Raw genomic sequence first — 19,937 nt, forward strand, 5'->3', positions numbered from 1 at the left:
ATCAGAATATATCCTTTGATAGTAAGATATGTGTGTTTGTAGAATAGTCTCTCAAGGGAATAGAAAGAATACTGAGGAATTTTCTAGGATCTCTGATAAGAGGATAGCTTGATGTCAGTCCAAGGATTCTAGAACTTTTATTGGAATATTCTTGTGTCATGACCAGATGGAATGGATAGCATAGATGTTTTTTAAATCCTAGATTTCTACAATTATCATGGGGAACGAACAGTGAACAGAATGTTCTGCTCTTTAATAAAAGGTATCCCAAGTCTTTGATTAACTTTGTCTCTGAGGAAAAAATTAACAAATATAGTGACTATTTTTTTAACATCAAATGCCCTAATAGAGAAGCAAAGCAAAGTCTTAGAAACCTGTTTTTAAAAGTATACACATTAAAACCATTTATTTCTTGACTACCAATTATATTGCTTCTGAAGCTAGCTGATGAATTGTTAGAAGAATTCTGGGAAGCAATGTAACAAAATGAGCCATTTTTTGAAATTGGTAACCAAAACCCAAGGATCTTTCTTAATTGAATTTGGCATAACCTGACAGTTGATCGTAAAGGCCAATGTGAGTTGAGTCTACATAAGCAAAGAGAATATATAACAAACAAGAGTTAAATAAGATGCTTTCAATAGAAATGAATGAATCCACCATAAGCCACCATGACTGCAAGGTAAACCTAATAGCAGTCAGGTTGAAAATCAAAATACTTTTAAAAATTAAAAAGAAATCCCAAACGATTCTTATGAAGTCTTTCTTTCCAGCAAAACATCGACATCCCCCACCCCATGTATTAAAAGCACACATACTTACACTGAGATTTTAAAAGGACCCCCAGTCGAATTTGATTAATATTTAAAACAATTTATTCACTGTTCCCAACAGTGACACAAGTTTCCAGTTTCCTGGAGGGTCAGGAACATTTGGAAACTAGATGATGAATTAACTGGCATGTGTCTGCTCCAAGCCCTACGAGTGCCAATAGAAGAATCCCTCCGCTGGTCGGCTCTCCAACACCCATGACGAAGAATGTATGCCCTTGTGCCTGGAGGGCATTCATACTAGGCTATATAGTCATAGCAGGAGTGCGTTTGCTACCCCATGGTCATCATATGGGCTTAGAGAAATAGAACTTATATGAATCATCAAATACAATCACCAAGTTGCTCAAACCCCTTGAGTTACTACTGGTTCTGTGAAGTGATTCTGTTAACCATCTACCCTGAATGCCAAACTCCAATGAAGCATAACCATGCAATGAGGCATAACCATGCAATGGTATCCCAGTGGTAGAGACCTTGTGTTTCCATTACTAGTGATAAGTTACACAGTTTTGTTACTAAAGAAGGGGCAGACGAGACCCACCCACTTTTACATCTAATGTGACTTGTATGAGGAGGGAAGAAAGCCAATGCCAACAAGCCCCCAAATGTAACTTGGCCTGTGTATGTAGTCAGGCAGGGGAGCAAGAGCTCTTTTTAAAGACTGCCTTTCAGCAGTACACCTGATTGACAGCCACTGAAAATACTTAAGAGGCTCAGGGTGAGAAGAGATGGACAGCGATGGGGGATGGGAAACTAGAATCACACACCGTCTTCAGGCAGCAGATAGCTCGTTAAAGCTACTGGAAAAAACTCACCGGGTGCAGTCTGTCCCGCTGCGTTTACCAAAAATGAGTACAGCCAAAAACTGGCAGTCCGACGCCCTTTGTGGAGGCATAGAATTCTCCTAATTAGATTTCACGACACACCTCCAAAGTAGCTGAACACCTAGGAACACCAAACACGCTTTTCAAAGAGTCAAAGGTAACTAACTTTTCCCCTGAAAATGTCATAGGGAATAAAGGAATTCTTCCAAAATCAAACTTGGACAATTCTGGTAGATATGCAAGACAAATGTTCGTGTCAAACACGTGTATTTATAACTTCATTGTAATTTTTTCTCCAAAATAAAAGAAATGGTAAACGAAAGTCACCGTTACATTTGTATAAAATTTTCTTCATCCCGAAGTGATAAAAAAGGACACAAACACAAAGTAGACGTTTCCAACATTATCTGCTCCCTGCTGAGATGGTTGTAAGATGCATTGCAAAGCTTAAATGTTACGTCAAAAAGCCCTCCAAGACGAGGGCGAGGCTTTGCGCTTTATAGATTCCAGGGGTCCAACAGCGAGAGAAGCTGCTCTCAGACTCAGCTCCTTGCCAGGAAGATTGATTTCACCAGCGTTCTCCAACTTCCCAGGATTGTGGCCACTGCGCGCTGCGCCCAGAGGCGTCCCAGAGCGGGACTCCGAGACAGATTGCTTTGTGAGCGCCAATCTCTGTAGCCTCAGGGCTGAAGCTGCGCCCGGCGCCTACCCCCTGCCCGGCCTCACTCACCCTTCCTCCTAGAGCACGTTTCCTCACGTGCTCAGGACCCCTTCGACAGCGAGGACTCCTCCCCCTCCTCTTCTTAGTAGGTCTCCAGCTCCAGCTCATTCATTGGCAGCCACTGCTTTTAGACTGAGTCTCCTATCTATCCTTCCTTTTTAAAAACAAAAACAGCCGAGGGAGGGGCGGTGGGGGCGCGGGGAGGAAAGGCAGGAGATTTAACTCCAACTTCAGAGCAACCGTGCCGGGCTGCCCATCTGACACCAGTGGGTGGGGTGCAATCTGACACTTCCCTTCCTTTCCAGAAACGTGAGTGGAGCTGGCGCGACCCTTGATCTGGGGGTGGGAAGAGCGGGTAGAAGGTCCGCACTTCCGTCCTCACGACTTTCTCCCCAGGAGACCCGGTATCAGTGGCAAGCTGCCTTCTCTCCGCGCCGCTGGCAGGTTTGGCGCCTGGAAAACTCTTCACGTTCTGCTTTCTCCTGCTCCTGGCTCCGCCCCAGCTCCAGCCCCGGCATTCCTCCAGCCCTACCCGTTCCGGCCGCCCCTTTCCCGCTGCCTCTAGCGCTAGCGTGCGGGGCATCTCCGCGTCTGCCCTGGGCCCAAGGCTGGGCTGCGAAGATCATGTTCCTCTCCGGCGGAACACGCGCGCTCGGTCTTGGGGCTCTCTCCTGAGCTCCCTCCTCCACCGAGAGCGCTGAGCGCAGCCGGGAATTCTCTTCCACCCTGGGCACGCAGCCTTTGGAGGTTCTGGGCGCAGCACGCTCGGTGTCGTCACACCGCAGCAAGACTGAGACCCCGAGGGAACCTTGAGCTTGAAACCACCCTTGAGCCCCTCCAGTCGGAAGAGTGGGCGCAGCAGCCCAGCGGAGGCCAGGCGCGTAACCTCGGGCGCCGGAGCAAGGAGAGGGTGCTGGGTTCAGGAGCCAGAGGAAATTCTCGCGGCGCCGGGAGCGCGGTGGACGCGCCCGGGGCGCACTCCCAGGCAGCCTCCTCCCTAGCCCTCGGGACTGTCCTCGGGCAGCAAGGAGGAGCTTGCTGGAGACTTAGAAGCTGTCCGGAGCCAGCAAGCAGGAGCGCCGCGTTTTTTGCCTCAGCTGGGAAGGGGGAGTGGCGCTGGCAGGCTGGAGTTGGGAACTCAGCGAGCGCCTGACCTTCCTCCTCTTCTTCCTGACCCTCTTCGCGTCTTGGGCTCCAGAGGAAGGTTGTAGCGGCTGCAGGAGGCCCCCAGACCCACTTTCCTAGAAGGCTGGTGATGGATTTGCTGCTTCTGCCCCCGCTGGGGCATATGGAGCGCGCCGGCGGCGCTTGAGCCAGGCTTTGCTCGCCACCGCCCTGGACAAACCCCCACGGCCAGTCCCGCCTGGCAGCTTTGCCTGAGTCCCTTTGCGTTCCGGACCCAAAGCCAACAGCGTCCTTCTCAGGGAGAAGGTGGTCCTCAGGCGCAGCCCCGCCGCGATGTCCGGGCAGAGCCTGCTACACAGCGTCTTCTCTTGCTCCTCTCCTGCCTCAAGTAGTGCGGCCTCGGCCAAGGGCTTTTCTAAGAGGAAGCTGCGCCAGACCCGCAGCCTGGACCCAGCCCTGATCGGCAGCTGCGGGGGTGGCGAGGCGGGCGCGGAGGGCCGCCTCTACTCCCCATCACTCCCAGCCGAGGGTCTCGGCCCTCGCTTGGCGTCCTCTCCCCGGGGCCCGCCCCCTAGGGCCACCCGGCTACCGCCTCCTGGACCCCTTTGCTCGTCCTTCTCCACACCCAGCACCCCGCAGGAGAAGTCACCATCCGGCAGCTTCCACTTTGACTATGAGGTTCCCCTGGGTCGCGGCGGCCTCAAGAAGAGCATGGCCTGGGACCTGCCTTCTGTCCTGGCCGGGCCAGCCAGTAGCCGAAGCGCTTCGAGCATCCTCTGTTCCTCCGGGGGAGGCCCCAATGGCATCTTCACTTCTCCTAGGAGGTGGCTACAGCAGAGGAAGTTCCAGTCCCCACCTGACAGTCGAGGCCACCCCTACGTCGTGTGGAAGTCTGAGGTAAGGACCGGTGCCGCGCGTCCCAGGGCCCAAGGCTGGGCATTCCAGGCAGTTCCAGGGGACCGCCTTTAATTCCATTAAATTTACAGAGCGAGGCACCCACTAAGGGGTTTCCCTCTTCTACTTGCTAAATGGTGCCTAGAAATGGGACGTCCCTAGTGGCCACCTGCGTGTGTGTCTTGCAGGACTTGTTGGCTCCACTTTGGAGCAGTCGTGGGAGCTGGAAAAGGAGATGGTGTTCCGGTTTCCTGTTTGTGCTGCAGGCAATTTCAAAGGGTCACCTTATCCCTTCACCCAATGTTGGTATTTTTCCAAACTCAAAGGATCTATTGCTAAGTTGTTTGTAAAGATTGGATGAAGTATATTTTGAAATATGTTTGCCATCTTGTTGTTCTATAGAGAATTCAGAAACATTATTTTGGAGGGTGTCGTTGGTTGTATGAGAGTGTGTGTGTGTGTTTGGGTGGCAGAAAGGATGAGAATTCTCTAGTTTTCACCTTTTCTTTCCCTAAAGGGGCAATTCCAGAAATCTATGGTACTGAGTAGTAGTTTAACCTACAGAAGAGGAAGAAAATCACTGTGTAGGGGTGTGAAAGTTCGTGGAAATATGCTGATGCCTAAATTCCATTAAGAACAGTTAGTAGTTTCGTGAAGAATCAACAATACATAGGGAACTAAAAGGAGCTATCTGATACCTTTAAAATGTTTGCTGTCCAGTTAAGAAGAATGGTAAATTGAGCTATTGGGAAAGTATCACTGATGGCCACTTTGAAAACAGCACACTTTCAGAGAATAAATAGTAGTTGTTTTAAAAATGAACAGCCCCTATCCCTTTCACTCCACAAACTCTATAGATTTGCCTTGGCTCTGTTTCCATAAAGGAAGGGAGATTCCATCAGTTGTAATTTAATATTTTAAAGTACAGTTAGCATTACAGAAATGAAATACCATGTAATTGCTGGAGATTTAGGCTAAATACACAACCAAGAAAAACTATTTGAAAATAGCATATGAGATCATACTCAGCTGTGTTAATGTGAGATAACTTAGACTTTGGCTTTAATAGGCTGTCTTAGAGAAATAAGCATCATTTATCGGAATTATTAGCATCACATATTATTAATGTTAGTTACTGTGTCAAAGTAACTGATGCTGTTAGATGTTGGGGTGCAGATTACAAAAAACTAACGAATACTGCCAAGTCTTCTGCCCATTTTCTTGAGAACGATAGGCAGTAGAAAGGAAAGAGGCAGAGGGCAAGATGTCACCTGCAAACCAGGGAACTCAAGATTAGAAAGAGGATCAAAAATTGAAATGTTGAATTTCTGTTGGTCTTTAGGAGGGGTTGGATTCCCACTGTATTTCGGAAGCAAACATTATCAGATTAATCTGTAGGAGTTGAGAGAAAGAAATGCAAAAGCAAGCCAACATTTTGGACTAGCTAGCCACTAACATTTGTGCTTAAAACCAATTGCATCACTAATAACAGTTCCTGCTTTACTTAGCAACCATATACATAGTTGCAATATAGTATACAGATGCTGCTCATTGCTTTTATCCTCAAAAGGCATTTGGCTGTAGATGATTTCACTTGTTGCAAATTATATTCTTATCCATTAGCATCTCAATCAATGGGCAAGGATCTGAACTGCAGCAATACTGGGTGGCTTCTATTCCATACAGTGGGCAATCTGCACAAGACTCGTCTACCATGTTTTTCACCTTTTTGCGGTGATTAAAAGTAAGGATGTAGCCATCTAGCAAAAGAACAAAATTTTCTCATAGAATGTGTGTGTGTGTGTGTGTGTGTGTGTGTGTGTGTGTGTTTGGTGAGAAGGGGGTGGAAATCCCTTTATGCTTGAGGCAGACGTGGAGTGATTGGATAGAACTCTAGCGTGTAGAGCCAACCCTAGTTTTGTTTAATAAAGGCAAAGATATCCTAACATAAGCCCTGGATCTCTAATTTAATGGTCTGGATTACCTTTCAAAGGTTTAATGCCCTGGAATCCTCTCAAAAAACAAGAAAATGCATCTTATTGGGCACTGCCTGTCCTTTTCACTTGCAGGCAAGCTGGGTCTTTGGTCCTTAAAGGAGAATCCTTACTAATGACGTCAAACATCAGCAAATGAGCATCTTGCAAGGCTGCTTAGAGGCCCTGGAGGGAATATCTGGTTTATACAGATTTGGTTCTTAAACTTTTCTGGTTGCTCTGGCTCGGGGTTTCTCAGCCTTGGCACTATTGACATTTGAAGCTGAATGATTCTCTGCCATGCGGCTGTCCTGGGTTTTCAGGGTATTTAGCAGCATCCCTGGCCTCTTTCCACTAGATGCTAGTAGTGCTCCTCCAGACCAGTGTGACAACGAACAATGTCTCTAGACACTGCTGAATATCCTCTGGGTGTCAAAATCGCCCTAGTTGAGAACTGCTGTGTTATTAAGGTTGAGCATAGTACCCCATGCTGGCTATCAAGAGAGTGCTCACAAAAGTGTTTACAGCTGGCCTAAAGTTTGCCTGGGATCTTCGTTTGATTCCAAAACCACGAGGATCCCTCTGGAGTCATGTACCCTTTACAGTCTGTTCAAATTGTGTTTCTCTTCTATTGAATCCATAGGAAATCCTAAGAATTCACCTTCAGGTTCAGCCATTGACGGATCTCACCCATTTCCACTTTGTTCTTTCAGAATATTGTCTGCTTTTAACCTAAATTGTTCATACAACAGCCCCTGCTCCTAAGACTCTCACAAATGCCTGCAGCTGTGTTACTTGTGCTCACTCAAAGCTTACAAATGACCATTTTATGGCATAAACCTGGGAGATGTTAGGCAAAGTCGGTTATGACCTTGTTAGCATTTCCTTACTAAGTGTTTCAGGATTGCTTTCACAAAATCTGATTCCTGGACGTGCTGTGTAGATTACCTATTGAGTAGAAACATGGAGGAGATAAAGGGTAAATGGTACATGGTAACACAGTTGGAATATGTTTCTCAGCTTGTGTTCTTAGCAGCCAAGCTCTGCCCCTGAGTCTAATCACAGGAAAGGGAATAAAGTCACATTTCAATCCTGAGCTTCTCTTAATTCTTGTTGATCAGAGCTGGGATTATGTCCATAGCTAACCTGGAGTTTGCCAACTTCTGCAACCTATAATTAAAATGATTTCTATATATCACTGGCATCTATACTTTTCTTCATTCATGGCACAAGCATTTCTTGAGCATGAGCATTTCTGTAGGTACCAGGAATGCAGAGAGGCTACAATGTGGGGTTATCCCTTAAAGAGCTCACAGTCTAATTGAGGGGACAGGTGAGTTAACTGATAGGGAGATTACAGAAGATCAGCACAGTGAGAGACCAGAGAGGGGAGGGTAATGATTCACTGTGCTTTGGGGGGCCTTGGAAGGATTCACTGTGCAGAGAACATTTGAAGTTGATCTTCAAAGATGACTGCCATTTACAAGGAGAAGAAGGAAAATGATTCCTTGATGAGACAAAAAAGAGTGGACAGGCAAAGGAACAGAGGTGTTGGTGATGCTACAGCTCCCCACAAAGAGGACTTAGAGGACCCTAAGTGCAATAATTTGTTTGGAGGAGGAGGTCTGCAGTTTGATATATGTAGCAACCACATAGCTTTTCATGTAATAAAAGCCTGACTTAATAAAGTCAGAGATCAGACCTGTTGGGATTTTTTTTTTTTTTTTTTTTTTTTGGAGATAGAGTCTCACCCTGTTGCCTAGTCTAGAGTACAGTGGCACGATCTCAGCTTACTGCAATCTTTGCCTCCCATGTTCAAGCGATTCTCCTGCCTCAGTCTTCCCAGTAGCTGGAACTACAGGCATGCACCAGTAGAGAGTAGGTTTCACCGTGTTATCCAGCCTGGTCTTGAACTCCTGTCCTCAAGCCATCTGCCTGCCTCAGCCTCCCAAAGTAATAGGATTACAGGCATGAGCCACCACCCCCGACCTCTACTGCGGGGATAATTATGGGTATGGATAAAAATGTGACACCGGTCAGAGCCCGTGGGCATCACAACTGCAGAGAGTGAAAGCATATGGAATGATTCCCAAGTGAAGTTTGGTGTGCCTGCAGCAGAGGATGTATCTTGCTGTGTGTAGGATAATAGTGTTCAACATGTAGGATAGAGGCAATTACGAAGAGTCTCACTGTGCTCTTCTCAGGAGTTTGGACTCTATGCTGATTCTTAACCTGGAGGTGACTTTGTCCCCAGGGGACATTTGGCAATGTCTGAAGACATTTTGAGATGTCACAAATGGAGGTGGTAGTGTATTAATTTCCTATCACTGCTGTAATGACCACAAACTTAATGGCTTAAAGCAGCACAAATTTACTGTCTTACAGTTCTGGACCTCAGAAATCCCATCAGGTTTCACCAGGCTAACTTCAAGGTGTTGGCCTATGTTCCTTCTGAAGGCGCTAGGATCTGTTGTTCCTTTTCTAGTGGCCCCCTTCCTTCATTTTTAAAGCCATCCATGTTGCATCTCATCGACCCTTCTTGTGCAGTCATTTCTCTCACTGACTCTTTTCAGGACTCTTGAGATTGGTCTCACCTGGATAATCCAGGATAATCTCATTATTTTAAAATCGGCTCATTAGTGACCTTTAATTCCACCTGAAACCTTAATTCCACTTTGCTATGATGTATTCACATGTTTCAGGGATTGGGGCATGGGCATTTTTGTTGGGACATTATTCTGCCTACCACAGGGGAGTTCCTACTGGCATCTAGCAGGGAGGCTAGGGTTGCTTCTAAATGCCCTACAGTGTACAGCCCCACAAAGAATAATCATCTGGCAGTCAATGTTAAGAGTGTTGAGACTGAGAAACCCTGCTGTAGAGAGCGGGGAAAATTGGTGATTTTTAAGCATGAGGGTATAGCATGATCAGATGTGTTTTAGAGGTGAACTGGTATCTGGGGGAGCATGGATTGGAGGCATGAAAGAAGTGGAGGACAGATCCTCAGAGGAGATGGGCGTGGGGAAATCATGCCAAGAATCCTGTAAACCATTGGTAGTTGGCATATAAACATAATACTTTTATATTTCCCACAGCTCCATGTTAGCAAATTGTTCTCTTGCACTGTTGATCTCCTGGAAAGCAGAACTGTTACTCATCTTTGAATTCTTAAAATCCGGCCCCTATACTCTGGGGGTTTTAGAGAGATCATCATAAAGACCAGTGGTTCTCACCCAGGAGAAAGTTTGTACCCTAATGTATGTTTGGCAATGCCTGGTATCATTTTTGACTGCCACAACTGGAGCAGGAGTGTGCTACTGGCATCTAATGGGTATAGGCTGAGGGTACTAAAAACACCCCAAAACACACACAATGGCCCCCACAAACAAATACTTATCTTGCATAAAATGTCAATAGTGCTGAGGTTGAGACGCCCTGTATACAAGAAACTAAATTCTAGGTTTTGCTTTTCAGTACCATTTTTTCTCATGCTTGTGGCTTTACTATTGGTCATTTTCTTCTTCTTACCTAGTATATGTCAACCAAGGCTTTGAAATTGGAAAAAATGACTTTCAAAAGATATTGAGCATATGAAAAAAATATGCGATGTCTAAATATATCTATTGGGAAGAATTGAATGGTAAATATATAATGATGGAGACTGGAATTAAATTTTAAAATGCAGGAGAGAGGAATATTGTGTTTAAAAATAGAGGCTCACTCATGTCACCAAAGAGAAAATAATTAGAATAAGACAGCTTCAAAAATAAATTGACAAAAAGTGTTTTACAAGGATTTTTGTGTGAAATCAGTATAATGCTTTACGGTTTTTAAGTTAGAAAAAAAGTTATTCAACTTTCACACACACAGTCTCTCAGGCTATCTCTGCTAGAATTCCTTCTGAAGGCAATTTTTAATTTAAATGGAGAATACTCTGAAGATAGCTTCTCAGATGCCTTAGAATTGAGTTTTCACCAGCATTTTGGGATCTGAGGGTTGGAAAGAGCAAAGTTTAGACTCAGAAAGAAACTTGGGTAGCATCTAGCTCCAAACTGCTTATTTTACAGTTGAAGAAAGGGACTGTAAAGCTTATGCCACTCAAACTCAGGCAAAGAGCCAAGGACAGAACCACCCTGAAATCCTTCTTGACTCTCTATATAAACTGCCAAGCTTCTGGAAAACATAAGTGACCATGACTACTTTTGTTCTCTGGTGAGCACCTTAAACCTTGGCAATCTCTTTTCTATCCCCTTTACTTACTGAAACCATTCTCTTAAAGTTCCCTAAGTTCCAAGAATCTTCTTAGACCCCTTTGGCTAGACTTCTGGGCGAGACTGAGAGCACCATCTCCCCTCCCTCCTCCTCCTATCCCCATCACACACAGATAATCTCAATTTTCTCTTTACCTTTCTTCCTACTCTTCTGTCTCCAGGAATTGTCTTTGGCCATCCCTACAGTTCTGTGATTTTCCTTCAGGTCATTGTCCCTTGATTGTCCCATTTACTTTTGTGACTTCAACCATCATCCCTCTAGGGGAGACTCCTCACTCTGTGCCTATCCAGAATCTTGTAGTTGAGCTCCCAATATATATTTTCTGATTTCTTCCTGGATATCTGCTCATCATGCCCAATGGGCTCAAATTCTCCATGTCTGAAACAGGACAAATCAGCTCCCCTTTCCTCTGAACATGTTTCATTTTATGTGTTCCTTATTTTGGTTGGTATCACCATTCTTCTGCTTGCCTAGGTTTACCAGGCCAGAATGCCTTTACTCCTCCCCCTTTTGTTTCCTCTTCTCTTCTTCCATAAGTTTTCAAATCCTGTAGTGTGTACTTCCCATTTGCTCCATTCTAAAAAGGATTTGAAGTAGAATGTGTCTGAGTTCTTACATCCGTCTCCAACTGTTCACTCACAATGTCACTGCCTAGTTTGGGTCCTCGTTTGCTGGGTCTCGGAGTGTACAGAATAAAATCCAAATTACTTAGCTAGTCATTTCAATGCCTTTTACAACATAATCTCAGCCTGCCTTCTCCCAGGAACTCTAGTCCAGTAAAGCCAAGTTGGCCACTCAACCAGTTAGTCATCAAATATTTATTGCATGCCAGCTATGCAATGGACACTAGAAATGTATGTGAAGCAAACAGGAATGGCTCTGCAAGGTGGTTCCAGTTTATGAAAACAATACCTTCAAATCAATTAATCTCTATAGTTTTTCAGAGTATTGTGGCATTATGATGAGAGAACTGTGGTAGACAGAACAATGTTCCCCAAAGATGTTCATGTCCTAATCTCTAGAACCTGTAAATATGCCACTGTACATGGCAAAAGGGATTTTGCAGATGCGAGATTATCGTAGACTGTCTTGGTGTGGCCAATGTAATCACAAGGATCCTTAGAAGTGGGAGGCAGTAGGGTCAGAGTCAGATAAGGAGATGTGAAGATGAAAGTAGGGAGAGAAACAGAAAGAGAGAGAGAGGAAGTGGGGAGGGGGAGGGCGATGAGAGAGATTTTGAAGATGCTACACTTCTGGCTTTGAAGATGGAGGAAGCAGCCATAGCCCTTGGCTGTGCCAGGCCCAGAAGCTGGAAAAGGCAAAGAAATGGATTCTTAGAACATGTAGGAGGAATATAGATCTACTGACATCTTGATCCTAGCTCAGTGAGACTTTTGATCTTGAGGATTGTAGAAGAACATGTGAGTTGTTTTATGTTACAAAATTTGTGGTAATTTTGAGCAGTGATAGGAAACTGATACAAGGACTAAACAGGTGTGGGATGTCTCAACTGAAAGCATTGTATGAGGAGGCATTTGCCAAACAAAAAGAAAGGCTACAGCCCTCCTGCAAGAAGGAATGGCCTGTACTAAAGAGGGAACACAGCATGCTTCAAGAGTTTAGAGAAATCCAACTAGAATGGATTATGGGAGTGGGAAGATGGTGAAGAGTAAGTTTCGCTGGACTTTGAGCTTAATGATATGGATTTCACCATTTAATGTAAAGATTCCCCACACAGATTTTGTTTCCTCTCCTTCTCACTTTACTTTTGATAGCTTGGTCCCATATCTACCTGAGAAGGCTCCATCTGTACTTTATGGCTCAGCCAGATGCCGCCAAATAAATGAGCTTGACTCTGGTACATGTCATGACACATTCAGGGTTTGCAAGAACAGAAACTCATGCTTTCATAGTGAGATTCACATTCTTCCAATCTCGTGCTTGAATAAGAAAAAGTATGTTTCATATCAACATCTAGTAATGACTGAGGGAGTCTGCATGCAGATAGCAGTTCTCCCAGATTCCTATCCCTTTGGGGCATGACATCTTGTTCTAAAATTTACTGCATCCTCTCTGAGCCATTACTTAGATAAAGAGTGAGACTGTGATTGCAACTATGTTACGATATGGCAGAAAAACTCTTGGAATGTAATGTGTGAAAAAATGAAATTAGTTGTTGTGTTATCTGGAAAAGAACGATGTTTTCATTAGCTATTGGGAAATGTGAATCAAAACCACAATGAGGTATTGTTTATACCCACTAAGATGGCCATAATAAAAAAGATAGATACTAACAAGTGTTGACAAGATGTGGAAAAATTGTAACTCTCATACATTGCTGGTGAGAATGTAACATGACACAGCAGCTTTGGGAAACAGTTTGGCAATTCCTCAAAAAGTTAAACAGTTATTCCATGGCTCAGCAATTCCATTTCTGGGTATATACCTAAGAGAAATGAAAATGTATGTCCACACCAAAACTTGTATATGGATGTTATAGCAGCATTATTCATAATAGCCAAATGGTAGAAACAATCAAATATTAATTAATTGATGAATGGTTAAACAAAATGTGATCAATGAAAAATTACTCAACAATAAAAAGGAATGAAGTACTGATGAATGCTATGACTTGGATGAATTTTGAAAACATTATGCTAAGTGAAAGAAGCTAGTCAGAAGGGTCCACATATGGTATATGGAATGTCTAGAATAGGCAAATGCATAGAGACAAAAAGATTACTTGTCAGAGGCTGGTAGGGAGGGATATGGAGTGACAGCTAATGGGTACAAGGTTTCTTCTTAGGATGACGAAAATGTTCTGGAATTAGATACAGGTGATGGCTGCACAATCTTGTGAATATACTAAACAATCACTGAATTGTACACTTTAAAAGAGTAAATTATATGGTCTGTGAATTTTACTGAAAAAAAGATATCTATAACTTTCAGAAAATATACTAAATATTGTTGCCACATCTTGTTTTCAATAAAACATAAACATAAATGTAGAAGAGCAGTTATGTAGTCAGTTGAAGCTCCATGTATTCAACATGAAGCGAGGGAGGTAGTACCAGCCTCTGGCAGATTCAACAGAGGAGTGAGCAGTCAGCCGTGGAGTTTTCTGAGATTGGTTACTGTGGAAATTATATGTCTTGATTATTGCACTTTGAAAGCAAGCACAGAGACGCTATTAAAAGATTGCTTTTTCAGAAGAGGCAAAGATTTTTAAATCTACTTAGAATCTTGCAAAATTGCCTGGCCATATCTCACCTGAACAATTAAAAAGCCAATGATTTTCAAGAGCCACTAGAAATAACAGCAGTTCTAGAAACCACCCATCAAATGATATGCTGATGGATCCAAGAGGAGAATGCTGAGCCTAAGAAGCTATCCAACTCTTTGGAGAAATTGGAAGTGAATTGAATTACGTAGCCTGATGGACCAAAAAAATAACGTTTTCATTTCTGTAGAACTGGGAAGCTCATGGAAACAGGTGAATTAATATGACCTAGAGGAGCTAACTGTGAATAAGCATTGTATCAGTTCTCAACTTGTATTGCTGATAACTTCATCCCTCAGGGGTTTGAGAAACAGCTGGGCAAGCTGGTACTTTGAGGCCCAGATGTAGATGGAGAAGGGGAAAGAGAAGCATTGGACAACAATAGCCATGCTGCCTCAGAGTTTAATATAACAAGGCCTTTACTCTAGCTAATAATTTGATTCAGGAAAATCTTGGACTGGGCTGCCAGACTTTCTGAGCAAAGTATAATTTTGCTCAAATTGGAACTTCCAGGTGATTCCTTGCTCACTTATTTCACTCGAATAATCATTGATGGGTGATGATGATGATGATAAACAAAATAACAATTAGTATTTGTAGAATGCACACCAATTTTGTGTTCTTAGAACAACTCTGGGGTGATAGTATCAACCTTCATTTTATGGGTGAGGACACTGAGACTCAAATTCAGAGGTAGCCAGATTTAGCTGCAGAGAAAATGAAGTGAATTGGGTTAGCTAGACCCTGAACCAGACTGCCTAGGTTTAAATCCCAGCTCTGTTCTGATGTTAAACAAATTATTAAGCCCCTTTTGTGCCTCAGTTTCTTCATCTATCAAGTGGGGATGACAAAAGTGCCTACCTCAAAGAATTTTTCTGAGGATTTCATGTAATAATTACCTGGAAAGTGCCCAGCACATAGGAGTGCAAGTCTAAATAACATTAGAGATGTGGTCACACAGCTAGGAAGCAACAAAGGTAGGACTTAAGCTAAAGAATTAATTTAGTCAAAAATACTTATTGTGCACCTACTATGTGTGCCAGGAACTTTGGTCTTTCCACCAGGTTAGCCGAAGAGGGTGTAGGTGATCAACGACTCAGTGAGTAAGCCTAGCTGCATCAGACAACAGCAGAAGACAAGTGAGACTTTATTTTGTAAGCTGTTAAATAAGGTATAGTTTTTATGGTAGGCATTGGAGTGACAGCAGGCCTAGTGACTTGGAACACAGGAATTTGTCAGACTTGTATTGTGGATTTGGTGTAACCCAAGGCATGCCAACAGACCAAGGGGCTACCTTCATTCCAATACATGGTAACTTCACTGCATTTAGACACTTTTTTTAGTAGAATATTTACAATGTTGCAAACTGGAAAGTTCCCAGTCCAGCCTTGGTTCTTTAGCTGGTAAATGGCAGTGTGCTTCTCATTTCAAGCCAGGTGTGTTTTCATTTCCACATACTACAGTTATTACATGAGACCAAGTTGACTGCTTTTCAAGGTGCATCTCCACAACATCTCCAGGGGAACAAGGCAGCAGCACTAAGTTAAGACAATCCTATCTACAATCAGACCCTCTTTTTGCTCAAAATCTAAATGTAACCTCCATTAGCATTTCTAGACTTGTTTTAGCATTCTATGAGCAAATAGAATATTAGGAGGAAAAAGCCCTTGAAAGTGCTCTATTCCAAACATTCATGTCATGCTTAAATCCCATCTACAACACCCACAGTCTATGCCTAGCTATCACCTGCAGAGACCTTCATGGTTCTGCCTTTAGATTATAATGGACATAAAAATTCTCCATGGAACTGTGTTCACAACCAGTCTCCCTGAAACTTCCATCATGTCACAGACAAATTCTGCCTCTTTGGTTTTACAAATAATCACCAATACCACGTTATTATTGTTGCTAAGGAAGTACGGGTTGGCATAGCTTGCTTTCTGAGCATCAGCACAAAAGTTTGGGTCATATTTTCTCTCTGGCAGATGAGAACTGTGAATATATCCAACTATAACTGGAAAATATTTTAAACTAAAGTTAAACTATTGCCCCCAAATACATTTTGCAAACCGCTTATAGAAACTAGGATTAGGTAGAGAATCCTTCCCCATTGCTTGTTTTTGTTGGGTTTGTTAAAGGATTCCCTATTCAGTAAATGGTACTGTGATAACTGGCTAGCCATATGTAGAAGATTGCAACTGGACTCCTTCCTTTCACCATATATAAAAATTAAGGTAGATTAAAGACTTAAATGTAAAACCGAAAACTATAAACACCTTGGAGGATAACTGACGCAATACCATTCAGGACATAGGCATGGGCAAAGATTTCATGACAAAGACAAAACCAATTGCAACAAAAGCAAAAATTGACAAATGGGATTTAATTAAACTAATGAGCTTCTGCACAGCAAAAGAAACTATCAACAGAGTAAACAGATAACCTATAGAATGGGAGAAAATTTTTGCAATCTATGCATCTGATAAAGGTCTAATATCCAGCATCTAAAAGGAACTTAAATACATTGGCAAGAAAAAAACAATGCCGTTAAAAAGTGAGTGAAGTATATGAACAGACACTTTTCAAAAGAAGGCATAAATGTGGCCAACAATCCTATGAAGAAAAGCTCTACATCGCTGATGATTAGAGAAATGCAAATCAAAGCCACAATGAGATACCATCTCATACCAGTCAGAATGGCTACTGTTAAAAAGTAAAAAAATAACAGATGCTGCCGAGGTTGTGAGGGTAAATTAGTTGGACCACTGTGGAAGACAGTGTGGTGATTCCTCAAAGACCTAAAGACAGAACTACCATCCAACCCAGCAATCCCATCACTGATTGGGTATATACCCAAAGGAATATAACTCTTTCTATTATAAAGATACATGCATGTGCATGTTCATTGCAGCACCATTCACAATGGCAAAGACATGGAATCAACCTAAATCCCTGTCAATGATAGACTGGATAAAGAAAATGTGGTACATATACACCATGGAATACTATGTAGCCATAAAAGAGAATGAGATCATGTCCTTTGCAGGAACATGGATATAACTGGAGGCCATTATCCTTAGCAGAACTAACTCAGGAACAGAAAACCAAATACCACTATGTTTTCACTTATAAGTGGGAGCTAAATGATGGGAACTCATGGACACAAAGAAGGGAACAACAGACACTGGGGCCTACCAGAGATGGGAGGGTGGGAGATGGGAGGAGATCAGGAAAAATAACTAATGACTACTGGGCTTAATACCTGCGTGATGAAATAATCTGTACAGCAAAACCCCTGTGAGACAAGTTTACCTGTGTAACAAACTTGCACATGTACCCCTGAACCTAAAATAAAACTTAAATAGAAGGAACCTAGGACTAGTACTCATGGGCTCTAGGTTCCTGCTGCTGATGCAATGAATCAGGTTTCTTCATTTCATGATTTATAAGAGAGCTCAAAGACAGGTGCAGTTTTCATATCATATCAGAGTGTTACCCTGGGTATTTCAGCAAGTCCTCAAGGAGGCATGTTGAATCTGGCTTCTAATGTTTTAATATATTGTCAATAAATGATATTGTCAGAATGTGTCAAAATGCTGAGAAAGCAAACATGAAAGGTGATATGAAATTTATCCATAAGCTTGAAGGTCACAAAGTGTGATATGAGTCCCAGATCAGCTCCAGACACTCCAAGGTATGAGCTCAGCAAATATACTGTTGTTCTGCAATGGCAATATTTTAATCTTCTAATTTATTATTCAATTGGAAATATATTACTTTTTCTCATGCAGCTGAAAGTGTATGGTGAAAGATAGGTATAGTGTTACGGAAATGATCAGATATTTATTCTTGTTCAGAGTTCTTTTAGCTGAAATTAGTTATTCAGAATTACAAGTTTAAAAAAATGTGAAATAGTTCATTTTCTTTGAAATATTCTGTTTTGGTACTTCCTGGGGAGAGCCAGATGTGTCAATCGGTCTTGATTGTCTAGTTTGCCCTTCCTTATCAAGAAATAACCTTTTGTACAGAAAATGTTTAAAATCCTACTGTGTATTTTGCTCTCCTTATCAGGTTATCATTTCTAATTTATATAAAGATATGGTAAATGTTGCTTATATAAATGTTCATTGTCTGAATCTAAAACCAATCTAAAAATAAAATTATTTTTTTAAAAGTTCATTGAATAAGAAAGTTGAGTGGTTGGGCCAGGTGCAGTGACTCATCCCCTTGAAAGCAGGCTGAGGCAGGAAGATCACTTGAGGCCAGAAGTTTGAGACCAACCTGGGCAACATAGTGAGATCCCATATCTACAAAGGAATTTAAAAAATCAGCTGGGTGTGGTGGTGGGTGCTTATAGTCCCAGCTACTCGGAAGGCTGAGGCAAAAGGATTGCTTAGGCCCAGGAGTTTAATGTTGCAGTGAACCATGATCATGCCATTGCACTCCAGCCTGCAACAGAGGGAGACTCTGTCTCGGAAGAAAAGAAAAAGAAAAAGAAAGTTAATCTCAAAAACAAACAAAAAAAACAAAACAAACAAACCAGAAACTTGAATGGTCAAGAGTAATAATATATTTGCAAAGATTCCTTCTAATTAATTAATTAAATGTTTTTATGTAATATTTTTATAATGCAGAAAGGTTATTTTTTATTTTTATTTAAAAATACTTCTTACAGAGTTTTAGATCACAATCTATTCATATAATTTCTCTGTCTATATGTACATACATATAACTTTTAATAATAACTGGCTTTATAATAAAAATGAAAGGTTGGTTATTACCATATGTAATTGGAGCAATGTGGATACATTATTTTTATGAAAATACAACTTTTAAAAACTTTGTGAAGAAAGTATGAGAGTGGAAAAAGCTCTGTTTCTCAGTCTGAGTTTTCCCAAAGGCAGGTCCTGGGTGAATGCAGTTTATTTGGGAGGTAATCTCAGGAAGTAGTGGAGAAAGGAGAATGAAATGGGAAAGGAAGGGAAGTAAAGTTGTATCGTGGAACTTGTAATTGTGGAAAAAGGGATGGTTCAGGTTCCACCAGGAATGCTGAAAAGTGTGTAGAATGCCTCTCGAGATGAACTACCCATGTTTTAATTCTCTATTGCTGCATAACAAACCACCCCCAAACTTAGTGGCATGATTCTGTGGGTCAGGAATTAGAACACAGCTCAGCTGGGTAGTTATTTGGCTCTGCATGACATCAGCTGGGTTTGCTCACTTGGCTGCTTTCAGCTGGCATCTGGGATGCCTGGAAAGTTCAAGGTGTATTCATTTACAGTGATTCTCCACGCGGCCCTTCTGTCTCCAACTGACTAGTTTGGGCTTTTTCTTTGCATGTCGGTCTCGTGGCATTTGATCAGAGTGAGTCACAGGGCCAGCCCAGATTCTAGGGCAAGGGAAAAAGAGTCTACCCCTTGATGGAAGAAGTGAAAAAGAATTTGTGGTCTTCTTTAATCTGCCACAAGCTAAAGGATGGGAAGCTGGAGAATGTCTCCACTGGTTTTCATGTTCCATTGGTTAAGATTGCTTCTGGGGTTTTAACTACCTTGTGCTTCTTACATATGATGAGGTGTGCACTAGAGATGAATCACTAGCAGCATACAAGGTCAGTCCAAGCTTGCAAAGAACTGCCCAGCATAGTTGCAGCAGAACTCAAAAACTTTAGCACAGGTTCATGGGAAGTAGCATTTAGAATCAGTCACCCATAATCTTAGCTACTCAAAAACATAACTGGAGGACAATATGATCTTAGACAAGCCTGGGATCAAATCCCAGTGCCACTATTCATTAGGTGTGAATTTCAGTTTTCTCAATTTAAAGAGAATATAACAGTTCGCACTTTGTAGGAGATTGTGAAACGAATTGGTGGGGGTACATGTGCTATAAGGGGTCATGTAGAAGTGTTTGTTGTTTATTACTATATCTAATTAGTTCTCAAATGCTGCCATAGGAAGATGCATATCAATTTTATAATGCTTCGAGGGGAAAGGGGAGGCAACGATACAATGG

The 19,937-nt window shown here is 42.4% G+C and overlaps 1 protein-coding gene across 1 annotated transcript in view; it reads left to right on the forward strand.

Moving 5' to 3' along the window:
• Window positions 1-2,765: 2,765 nt before the first annotated feature.
• ARHGAP6 (Rho GTPase activating protein 6) overlaps window positions 2,766-19,937 on the forward strand; it is a 532,167-nt gene continuing 514,995 nt past the window's right edge. Inside the window, exon 1 of the mRNA XM_021674827.2 lies at window positions 2,766-4,400. Within this exon, the coding sequence (XP_021530502.1) occupies window positions 3,837-4,400 (564 nt within the window). The 5' untranslated portion in view covers window positions 2,766-3,836. The remainder of the gene's footprint in view (window positions 4,401-19,937) is intronic.

Source organism: Aotus nancymaae, unplaced genomic scaffold (genome assembly GCF_030222135.1).
Source record: "Aotus nancymaae isolate 86718 unplaced genomic scaffold, 86718_ANA_hifiasm-v0.15.2.pri h1tg000058l, whole genome shotgun sequence".
In the NCBI taxonomy this organism is placed as follows: Eukaryota; Metazoa; Chordata; class Mammalia; order Primates; family Aotidae; genus Aotus; species Aotus nancymaae.